Source organism: Austrofundulus limnaeus, unplaced genomic scaffold (assembly GCF_001266775.1).
Source record: "Austrofundulus limnaeus strain Quisiro unplaced genomic scaffold, Austrofundulus_limnaeus-1.0 Scaffold5, whole genome shotgun sequence".
NCBI lineage: Eukaryota > Metazoa > Chordata > Actinopteri > Cyprinodontiformes > Rivulidae > Austrofundulus > Austrofundulus limnaeus.
Window position 1 is genome coordinate 5641553 of NW_013952407.1, and position 12223 is coordinate 5653775.

Here is a 12223-nt window from a genome sequence, read left to right on the forward strand (position 1 = left end):
TGTCATTTGGAAAAGAAGACGAGAACAAAGCTTTCTTTCTTTCTTTCTTTCTTTCTTTTTTTGTCTTGTTCTTATATACTTGAAGATTTTTGTAGGAAACCTTTGTGTTCTTTTAATCTCCCTGTCATTCCTTGGTTTCTACCTGCCTTCTCAACCTGATTCACAAAAGGAGCCTTCATCTRCAATTTGTGTTTGGTAGATTATTTTATTGTAACAATGCTTCTTGTTAATAAAGCTTACAGCTGATTGGCAGCACATGGGGGTACCAGAAGTGCAAAAAAAGAGTCAATAGCAACAGCAAAATAAGCTGTCTGACAGAGATTTGGCAATTCTTTTATGTGTGCAGCCCAAATAATCATCTCTACTGCTCATCCCACAAATGCATGTTCCTTACAAATCTGGTACCATTTAAAAGGGAACTTAAGAGACTTTCCAATGGTATAAGATTTATTGCCAGGAAGCATTGTTACAACAAGGAAATAATCTACCAAACTTTAAATTTACTTATGTTTTGTGCTAAGTTTAAATAAAGACACTGGTCACCTTTAATGTTGTCCTTGTTTGCGTTCCTTTCAGGCTAAGCTGGAAAYCTTACTTTTAAAAGTGAGATAAAAGTGCTTTGATACTTTAATGTCAGARTATCTCTGAGCATGAGCACTGTGCATAAAAACTATGGAAACACTATATTTGTGTGAGCGAAGTTCAGACATCTTTCCCCACAGATTTAAAACCGTACTTGAACGAACGGACTGCTGGAGACAGAATGAAGGGTTAGACTGTGGAAGGTAGCAAAGCTGTACAATAAAAATACGACAAAGCAAAGCATGAGTTCAAAGTGAAAGGATGAGGGAGACAAATGTGACAGAATAAACAAGCGTCTATTTCTTCGTCCCCCTCCTGTCCTGCCCCCTCCCCCTCCCAGCCTACCCGCTGCATGCCACAGTGACGGTGGTGGTGACTGGGGTGGTGGGGTGGGAGGTACAGGGGAGGGGGGGTCTCAGTGCTGGCTAAGGACAGATCATCCTGGCTGTGGAGCTCCATCTCCCTCATCACCTGCGCCTTCAGACCCCCGTACAGCTGGCTGCAGTGCTGCAGGCTCCGCCTCCTCCATCGCTGGGTGTTGTCGCTGTCCTTGCTCACACCGAACCAGTCAGCTGTACCCCTGTGGGCAAGGACACACTTTGATTAAAGGAAAATAAGAATATATTGATGATTGAGTTGGGAGTTTACAGTGCATTAGAACATCTCTGGAGTCAACTAAGCAAGACTCAGAAACACGCTGTGGATTTTACACATTTTTACAGTTTGTAGGAGGAAAAGCTCTGGTGTGATAAAAACATAAGAAATATACTTTTTGCTGTTTGGACCATCAGCTCAGCTTCTTCCCAGCGTGTTTTTTTTTTTTTTTTTTTTTTGCTGTTTGGACCATCAGCTCAGCTTCTTCCCAGCGTGTGTTTTTTTTTTCTTGTGACTGAACTCTAAATCCTTCTTTAATATTCTAATAAATTCCTGAAAATGATTTGATGTAACCCGATGCCAGAAAACAACGGTGCACTCTAAAAATGAAATGTTGGATTTAATTAACCATGTTATGTTACCTGGTTCCACCTAACTGAGTTGAGTAAACTCAAAGCAACATACTCATGTTCTTTGGCTAAAAAACTGGTATATTGCTTTGAATTTACTCAACTCAATTAAGTGGAACCAGGTAACATAACATGGTTAAGTAAATCCAACATTTCATTTTTTACTGTGTGTATGGAGAATGAAAACCAAAATTTTACTTGTAAAAATAAACAACAGAATAAATAAGTTGGTAATTTTAGGAGGATCTTAATTGAATTGAATTGCTTAATTGAACAAACCTTTACTAATTTTTATTTTCCTCAGCATCTAATACTCCTGATTTACCATGAAGCACCTTTTACCGCTCATATCACCTCTGAACTCGTGTGTTTTCACAATAATCCAGAGATTTACATTTGGCTTGAGACCAAAAAAAGAGTAAATTATATAAGAAAATAAGTTTTTAGAAAACCATTTTTCTAAGCATAAGTAAAAGCAAAAGAGAGCAAAKGAGCACCAGGAATGGTGTGAAAATACAAAGAAGAACAATATTCTCTAAAATAAAATATAAATAGTTTTTATAACCATCAGAGGCTCTACAGGGAGAAATTAAGTAGACAGAATTTTTTAATCTTAGTAGCTATAAAATATTGTACAATAGCGTTTACCTACATCTACAATTCTTAATGAAGCTGTTTTTCCTTTCTTTGCTTATAATAAAGAATAAAGAGCAGATGAATTGACTAGCTGCAGTTGTATGATTGAACATAAAGATCTCTTGTGCAAAAAAGCAACATTGAGCTTTTTAAGTAACTAAACATTCGTCTTGGAGAAAAAAACATTTTAATCAGTCAATCTGAATGTTTAACTTTAGCAGTCATAATTTTTGTAACTGTAACTAGTATTTAGTTACTGAAGTTAAAATACGCTATAACCACTTTTTTATTTCCAAAGCTGCATATCAAAAAAAGGTAAAGGTAAACACAGCTGTGGTATCAGAATGAGGCTCAGAGCTGATTGGCTGAGTCAAGTCAATCAATCGCGTGTACCATGGACAGGTGGGACATGAGGGGCTTGCCACACATTTTGTGCTCTGGAGTGTCTATAGARGAACCCAGTTGGTCAAAAGKGATGTCAGTCAAAAGAAGACAACCAATCGAATTGTCTGAACAACTTYTTGTGCAAATTCAAAGTCCCTGATAGCGTGGGTCAGGCTTTAAAGAGGGAGGAAATAATCACAAACTGGGAATGTACAGCAGGCAGTACACTGAGGGTTAAGAGGTTAAAAATCAGCTTTACACTTTTTTGTTTCATTTAGTTCTCTACTTTTACTGCCTCATTCAATGTAACTGCATGTTAGATGCTTCGCTTRTGATCTGAAAAACCTTTTTCATTCAAGCAAGGAAAAACTGTGGTGTTCCAACTTGTGTAACCACATTTAACTCCCATGCAAACCATTTTCCTTCTCATCTTTCCCATGGGGCATTGTTGGCCTATTGCACGTGCAAAAAAAATGTGGTCACATGCATTAAGGTGCAACAGTCTGAAACTGACACTGCTGTCCTGCGGACATTCAGTCTTCAACCAATTKTTTGGATAAGAAACAAATTGTCTTCAAAATCCAAAAGAAGTCCAGTTGCCTTTGTTTGATACTTGGGTCAAAATATCCTGGATGGCTGAGAAGCTGCACCAGCTTTACGCACAAGTTTTCCATCAGCTGATGCCTTATGTTCCCACTGCTAATCAGCTAACATGATCATTTTCACACAATAAATGAGCATTATTAAAATCCCTCTTTTCATGAAATAGCAACTATGAGCCAGGCTGCATGTTATTCTCTCAGGAGGATCAGGAGGAGGCCACACTTATAGGGACTGTTTAAAAAGGAGAACATTCAGAAATAAACAGCGAGCCCTCGTCGTGGAGAACAAATCCAGCTGGAGAAGCCTTTTAGGGCTGAGCAGGGGCAGGCTGGAGGCGGCACAGCCCCGATTCCTTCCCTGAGGAATGTTTCTGAAAGAGCAAACAGGTTGCTCAAGAGAGCACACAGCACGGATAAAAGCTTCGGTTAACCACTTAAATTGGTCCAACTATCTTCTAGTTTTTTGTTTTTATGCAGAAAAACATACTTTGCTGTGCTGTAATTCTAAATTTATACAGAACAGGGGGCCAAGGGGCCCAAAGGGCAGTGCCTTTACTATCTAAACACAAGATGCAACAGGACAAATAAGGAGAGAAGCAAACATGATTACCATCTGCACTAATAACAAATGTTTACTCCTCTAATCCAACGTAACTCACATTTAGCACCAACTCAAAAAAGGTCTGGTTTTATCTACAGAGAGAGAATTATATGGACTCCTACATATTTGTAGTTAAAGAAGCAGGAGTTTAAACAAAAATAAAACATTTCATAGAAACATTTAAATTATCTGAATAAAACATTGACACATACAGAACTTTAAGACAGAGGAGAAACACAATTATGATACTGTAGTTAATATGCAAGATAAATACTGCACTTTTATAACTTGATTGGCATATTTTTTATATAATTTGTTATGACAGCATAATATACATTATTAATAATTATAAACATGAAAGTGTAAGTTGTGCATTTTAACAATCTAAGAATTTTATTTTAAGCAGCTATATTTGATGGATGCTGGTTAATTCAGCTTAGACACTTTGTACCCKACACTAATCATAGCAGGTGACACACTCAAGCTTACCTATGAGTATCCATAGATTACTGTATTCTTTTCCAGGGTTATTACAGTAAAGTTAGGTTTTTGACAAGAGTTTATTTCAAGGTTAGTATGATCAACAAAAGGTATGCTAATTTAAAAGCTGGAATACAAAGAGCCAAGGGTCTTAGATTAACYAGTTAGTGGAAACATTAGCCTACTACAAATTACAAATTATTACAATAGATTCAATTATCCKTGCTGCAGTTATGAAGCAACCCATGGCAGGTGACCTCTTTTCATACCCACAAATGTATGTCTGGTGACCACAACTGTGAAAATACAAAGTTGTGAAAGTTCAAAATAACCCAGAGTTAAGTTTGATCCACCTTGTTTAACCACACTCCAGTGCACAAGCTGAAACATTCAATTCAAGTTCATGTTCCAATCTGCTGCATATTTTGATCTTTATAGTAACTTTGAGGAAAAAAAAAATAAAAAAAAATTCCCACAAACGTGTTTTTTTTTTTTTTTACAAAATGCAGCATTTTTACTTTTAGACTAATTTTAGTTACACAGCTACTTTCATTTGGAGGAAAAGATCAACAGTTTTATGAAATCCACTGCTTTGCAGTCAGAAACACCAACTCAACAGAGCAAATAGAGCAGCTGCTTCCCCATTATCTGACTTAAAGCCATGTATAATCATTTATTTATTGTAAGAGTTTTCTCGTTCTAATTTTATTGTTTTAGTTACATGCTATGCTAAGAAAAAAAAGAAAATAATTGTTACATTCTACTCCKCCTTGCTCAACTTTGAGTTGGTTTCGTCCGACTCATCTGAACACCTGCAGCTGCCTCGCTACTGGAGATAAGATTTAAGGCTCTTTTAAGGGAACTAGATCTTGAGGATCTGTTTGTTTCAAAGAGTTAATCAGTTTTAAATGGTTGGTGATGTCCTTACATATGGTTCTTGTCYCTACATTAGTGCTGGGCGACATGACCAAAATTTTATATCTTGGTATTTTTAACAATTGTACTGATATCACTGTATTTAATGGTATTTGACTTCTCATGCTGTGAGTGTTAGGGAGTACCTCTGGCAAACGTGTCTGCAAAGGATGCTTTTATTAACCTTTTTGTGACCAACCAAATACCACTGAGATCACACTTCTCTTTTGCAAGAGAAGACACTCGAGACGATAACTTAACATATGTATGTTTTTTGTCGAGCACAAGGAGACTCCACACAGAAAGACCCCAGGTCCAAACTGTAAAATTGAACCCAAGACTATGATGCAGGGCTAACCACTGAGACGTCGTGCTGCCGGTTCTGTTTGACTCGAGCGTCATCTTGAAGCTCTTCCAGTTTTGGATGTGGAAGGTGACAATTTTAGTTTTAAACAGTCTCGGTGTTCKAAGACATGTTTGAGGCTCAGGTGATGGAGCGAACTGTTTGTGTTACCACTAGCCACAACAATTTTAAATCTACATAGTTTGCAGAAGCTGCACTTTTAAAGCTATAGTACTTCCACTCAACAGAAACAGCCTCGTCTTTCAGCACAAGTTCTTCTTGGGCATCACCCTCAACTCCTACGTAGCGCCGCTTCTTTTTCCATACTTTGTGTCCGTCTCTACCAAGCTCATCACCTCCAACAACGACACTAGTTTGCCTTAAGGTGCTATATTTCTTGCATGTCAGCTGCGCAGCAAGGAAATTTGTTCCCTGTGAAACAACTTAATGGTGCGCGCAACATTCTGAAAGTTGTTCAGATTGTTTAAACTGCTAAGTTGGRATATGGAAAATTCATGTCATAACAAAAATAAAAACAATTTTTGTACAATCTGCCAAGCTCTCTGCTACGTATGATCATCGTTATTGATGTAGGGTGTACGTAGTGACATAAGGACTGTGCCGCCTGATTTGTCAAGCACGCAACTCCGCCCCTTCCTGACCACCTGTTCCCAATATACAACAACTGCTGCGCTCCTCCCATTTTCCTGTTTTCTTTCGTCTGAGTGGAAAAGCGAAGAGGGACCATGTGTGGGTCCATATCTGAGGAATAAAATGAGAGGAACTCACCAGCAGGAAAAGATTAAAAAAGGAAAAAGAGGATAAATCCTACATTTTACATTAATCCAAACCAATTCAATAATAATTTTTCATGTATTGCACTCTGATCTTGTTCACCACAGCTCACGTTACCTGTCCTTAGAGCTCCASGAGGGGTTCAGGATCCAGGTCATACCTGCCTGGGGTGGGTACTCCAGAGGTTAATCAACTCCAACAGCAGCATCACTAACACAGTAACCCTACTTACACCCTGACCCGCAATAAAACTCTGAGCCGCTGATTCCAAGCTGATCCGTCACAAATTACACATCCAGAGTTTCAGAAGGGGATTTCATGGTATCCAGGCCAGCGGTACCTTGCTGTTACACAAACAGAGGAGGATCAACATTTGTCCAGACAGTGCTAAACTGCTCTGTCATGCCTGGAAAGGTCCTGGGTGATCAAAAATTGAAAGTTAGAGCTGATCCTCTCTGTCAGACAGGAATCTGACTTGTAGGACAAACATCCTGATGTCAAACGAGATCTGCTTCCAGTTCCCTTCCAGCTGGACTTGCTCAATGACAGCGAGACAAGCAGGAGGATCTTCCTGAACGTGTCGCCTTCGAGCACACAACAGAGGTTTCTATCGCACTGTGGATGTGTAGGAGAGCGTGAATGTGTCAGAAGTTGGCCCAAAGTCAAAAACARCAGTTTTTCTCTGAAAGCCCGGCACGCCACAGGAAACAGAAGCTTAGAGGGACGGGCTAAAGAAAGATCATCGTACACATTAGGAGGGTGGAGAGTTGGACCAGGGCACTCAGACATGTCTGAACATGACACAGCCTCACACACAAACATTAGAGTAGCCGTGCCTCAAAGCTAACACTATGCGTGTAGTTTTGAACATTTACGTCAACACTCGCTGGAAGAAGTGGTCTGTTAAGTCTGAACACCTATAATTATGACCATCTTTGTGACTAAACAGTAAATCATTTATCATTTAAATCTGCAGCCTGATCTGTCAAGGTGAATGGCTCTTTAACAAGAGCAATGACTCATAATGTGTTTTAATCTTCCTGCAGATCAACAAGGCATCTTCCCACATACACGAGACACGAGCTTTGTTTGAAGAGTAAAAACTCATCCTGGCCTTTTGAACTCTCTTCAGGAGAACACATTAAAGCAAACTTTAGTGGAAACTTCAAGGAGTAAACATGCTAAAATGAACCTATTCATTATTAGGCAATAACATGGTTAAATTTGATATTCCCTCACACTTAATGTTTATTGTCACGTTTGGTGTTATAAGACAATTGTAAATGATAAATGGTAAGTGAACTGGATATATAATGTCTTTCTATCCAACCAGGTTACTCAAAGCACTTTACACTACAATCTTCATGGCAATCTTAATCTTCAAAGCAAAGTCGTTTTTTTTTTTTTTCCACCTCTCTTGTACCTGATGATCTGTTTGGGTATAGACGAACGCCGTCTGGCCAGTATTTTGGGGATGCAGGACCTCCTACGGCAGGTTGACACCCTCATCGAACCCCTCTGGCCTTTTGGGGGAACTGTGTTGACACGATCAAAGCGCACTCTTTTCTCACTACAGCCACGTTTGGGATAAGAAAATAGCAGGGGAGAAAGAAGGTGGTAAATAAGGCAAAGGAAAGCAAGGAAAAGAAATAAGAAACAGCTAGATCATTTGTGTTTAATGAAAAGTAAAGCTTGAAACACTTATGCTGAAGGTTTATATGCGTGAAGGATTTKTTAGTTAGTTAGTACACATGCAAAATTGAAAGAGAAATTAGAGACAGGAGAAAATAGAACTGAAAAATGCAGCGATTGTGTGGATGTGTTCCTAACCTCTTGACGGACTGCATGAAGGGTGATCTCTCTGGTTGAGGTTTGAGGTAGATGTTGGAGGTTTCCAAGGCAGCAGTGTGTGTCTGTGGATTTTCCCCTGGCATGCTGACGCTGCGCACACGCTTCACTGGCTACAGCACATAKAGACACAAAGAAATMGTCAAAGTTTTTAGAAGTAACTSATCATATGGARACAGCTCCACCATTCAGGCTTCAGTGCTGCACTCCACCTGACTGAGCGGCGACGTGTCGTCCGGCGTCAGCTGAATGGTCGGGATGTCCAGTTTGAGCCACGGTGGTTTTTTTCTCTGCAGGCTGCTGGTCCMGCTTCCTGTCTCATCCATGCCCACTGCCGCCTTCTAAACCTGCCAGCTTGACAAAACAATAGTGATGAGATTTATTGAGCAATAACTAACTGTTGCAGATATAGTTCAGACACAAACAGATCTGTTACAGCCAGAGATGCAGTTTGTTTTAAAGGGATCCCTGATTAGTTGTAACATTAGACTTTATTTGATAAACATATATTTTAACTGTAAAAGAAAGACTGTAAAAATACTGTAGGCTGTTTAGTTTTGTAAAATTTTCAAAAATATATTTTAACACGGACAGAGCCATTTTATTTACACGCAAAGCATTCTGGGTAAATGATGACGTGGATAGGTCCTTGGTGTGAGTGAGCTATATCCACCCTGAAGGTTAAWCTCGGAAAATATCTGATGATCGACTCTTTTAAATGAAACCAGAGAGCGTTGACAGAGAGGAGAAGGTAGAAATGACTCAGCCTGTAACTGAAAATATAGATGGAGGACAACAGAGCTGCTTCATGGAAGAAGAACCTCAGCTTAGCCTGTTAGCCTTTGCGCTAGCGCAGATGCTATATTGCCTTATATGTATTAGCTCAGCGCTAAATTAACAAACTAACAAGATAAACTGAGGTCCTCCATCTATATTTTCAGTTCAGGCTGAGTCATTTCTACCTTCTCCTCTCTGTCAACGCTCTCTGGTTTCATTTAAAAGAGTCGATCATCAGATATTGTCCAAGATTAACCTTCAGGGTGGATATAGCTCGCTTGCAGCCTTGCACTGAGGACCTATCCATGTCATCATTTACCCAGAATGCTTTGCATGTAAACAGAATGGCTCCATCCGTGTAATATATTTTTAAACTTTTACTTTAAAAATTATAAAAATTAAACAGCCTACAGTATTTTTACAGTCTTTATTTTACAGTTAAAATATGTTTATCAAATTAAGTCTAATGTTACAACTAATCATGGATCCCTTTAAGAAATTATTTTTATCTAATAGAACACTGAACTTCTGTCCAAAACACTTTGTATTTTGCCTTGTGATATTTCTGTTGTGCTGTATTGATATTCCAAGGAGAGTACATTTAACTTTTCATAAGAAAATAAAACATTCAACATAAACTGACTTTACCCAGAAATACAGCATGTTGCAGTAGGAAGATGTAAATGCACCACTAACATAGCAGCAGGTGTTTAARGTGAGGCTTGAACTCACAACCTTGACATCACTAAGCTGGTTGCTGTCATAAGTACTGCATGCTAACCAATTGCACCACTGGAGCTTAGGTGCTTTTTAAATAATTGGAAATAAAAACAAAGTGGATTTAATTTTCTGCTCAAAGGATGCATTTTAATTCTTCCACCACCCGAACCACCTCAACTGGTTACTCTCCATGTGGAGGAGTTCTACTCTGAGGTAGATAACTGAACTTTTCACTCTATCTCTACAGGTGAGTCCAGCTACCCTGCGGAGAATACATATTTTGACTGCCTGCATCCACGATCTTGTTATTTCGGTCACTAGATGTAAATTAGGGATATTAATTAGGAGAAATACCTTTTTTAACAGTCTGGTTGGAATGGGATCTAGCACATATGTTGATGCTTTGATGAAGATATTATTTTTGACAATTCAGAGAGCTCGTGCGATAAATAATGTGCAGTTCTGGCTTTACAAAGGACTTTCTTGTATGTTAATTTGTGCCGGCAAGAATCACAACCAGCGACATGAACAACAATCTTACCATACTTACGTAGCTTACCATGAAGAGAATGAACAAATGTTTAATCTTTAAAAATGCTCAAAGTGCGGCTTGAACTCACAACCATCACTTAGCTGGCTACTGTCTTACAAGCACCGACCAATTGTGCAGCCCTTACTGAAATCTTTGAAATCAATTTTCTGCCACATGACATTTTACAAGTTATTGTTTTCTTCACAAAGAAATTTCCATCCATCCATTATATTTTACCCACTTCTTCCATTTAGGWTCATGGGTGTCACTGGTGCCTGTTACATCCTATGTGGTGTAACTACAAAGAGATGAGTCTGATAGGAACTTCATACTTCTTTTTTTACCTCAACAGCAACAGAACATACAGGTTCTTCAGTTCTCCCTGTTTTTTACAATGCTTATTGCCTTGCTTACGTACATACGTCTCAACTACGGTGTCTCGAAATGACCAAAATACATAACAGTGCCCATTTCCAAAAGTCATTATGTGAGGGGTGGGGTGCACCCTGAACAGGCTGCAAGTCCATCTCAGGTCCAAATAAAGACAACCATTCACACCTACAGACAATTTAAAGATCTCAATTAATCTAACAGTCATGTTGCTGGTCTATGGGAGGAAACCGGAGTGCCCAGAGAAAACCCACACATGCACGGAGAGAACATGAAAACTCTACTCAGAGAGGACCTGGACAGGATTTAATCTGGCAAACCTCTTGCAGAGAGGCAACAGCTCTACCAACTGAGCCACCACAGTGCCCAAATGGTCATCCTAAAGATGCAGTTTTATTTAGATGAAGCAGCAAGGCAAAACCCAACACTTTTACCTGCTTTCAATTTTCACAGTATATTATATTATCCCTGCCTGAGAATGGTGCAACTGGGGACCATTACCACAGACATGAATAAGAATCTTACTAAACTTAACCTTGGCTCGCAGTTTTGAATAGAATTCAGTTGTCACCCTCTTAGGGGACTCTACGTTATCTCAATCAAATTAAGTTAGATGCAGTTTGACTAAAATACAACATCAATCTAGCTTAGCGTTAAGAGACACAAAAATGTATGTTTTAATCTTGAAATGAAGGCCCAGAACTGGTCTAGGTGAGGCTTGAACTCACAACCTTGGCATCACTAAGCTGGTTACTGTCTTATAAGTACCATGCGCTGTCCAATTGTGCCACTAGAGCTTGATATTGTGTAAACAAGAAAAATTTGAAATTGAGTTTTTACTGTTTTCTTTCTAAAAAACTGTTTGCCCTAAAGCTGCAATTATTGTCAGGAGAAACAGCAACCCAAAACCTGATTAATTTCAGTAAATAACAGAGGTGCACTGACTGCAGTTTTCTGAGTGATCACTGATCTTTAAAAACTCTGACCTGCCGATTCCAATTTTGGCTTATACAGCTTTTTAAAATAATAACACTGTCATGTATTATAAGGTCACAATACACCTTCAATGTTCCAATCTTATTTTATTGAAAAACTTAGACAATACCCTTGAAATAATACAAACTTGTTTTAACTGGATATTAGGCAGTGCTTACAGCAGAGCAAAAGTGGATAATTTTCTGAKATGTAGATGAAAAGCTGATTTTTTTCTACCTACCTTATCTAAATATTGGCCAATTTCCAATTTCCCAAAATTAAGCAAATCCATGCTGATAAATTGGCTGGCTGGTTTACCTAATTATCCAAAATAACAGACTAATTAAAATAGTTAAAATTAGGTTTTAATATAATAGTAGTCTCAAACCCCTCCACAGAATTGCTACCTTAATGTGATGGAGGGGTTTGAATACCTCCTTGATCCTGGAGGCTACGTTGTCTGAGGCATTAGCCCCTGGTAGGGTCTCTCAGTGCAAACAGGCCTCTAGGGAGGGGTCAGATTAAGAGCCATTCAGAACTCTTGATGAAATGGAAGATCAACCATGTCAGAAAACCTTGGCCTGAAAGGAGAAACCTGTGTACCACCTTGGAGCCAGGCCTGGGGGAGAGCTTGTCGCC

The 12223-nt window shown here is 39.0% G+C and overlaps 1 protein-coding gene across 1 annotated transcript in view; it reads right to left on the reverse strand.

Annotated features, from left to right (window-relative positions):
- The window catches only part of rhbdf1b (rhomboid 5 homolog 1b (Drosophila)), a 27379-nt gene extending 18835 nt beyond the window's left edge, over positions 1-8544 (reverse strand). The window contains exons 1-4 of the mRNA XM_014025827.1: positions 8403-8544; positions 8173-8303; positions 7766-7912; positions 928-1162 (exon numbers count right to left, since the gene is read on the reverse strand). Coding sequence (XP_013881281.1) covers positions 928-1162; positions 7766-7912; positions 8173-8303; positions 8403-8516 — 627 coding nt within the window. The 5' untranslated portion in view covers positions 8517-8544. The remainder of the gene's footprint in view (positions 1-927; positions 1163-7765; positions 7913-8172; positions 8304-8402) is intronic.
- Between the last annotated feature and the right edge of the window lie 3679 nt (positions 8545-12223).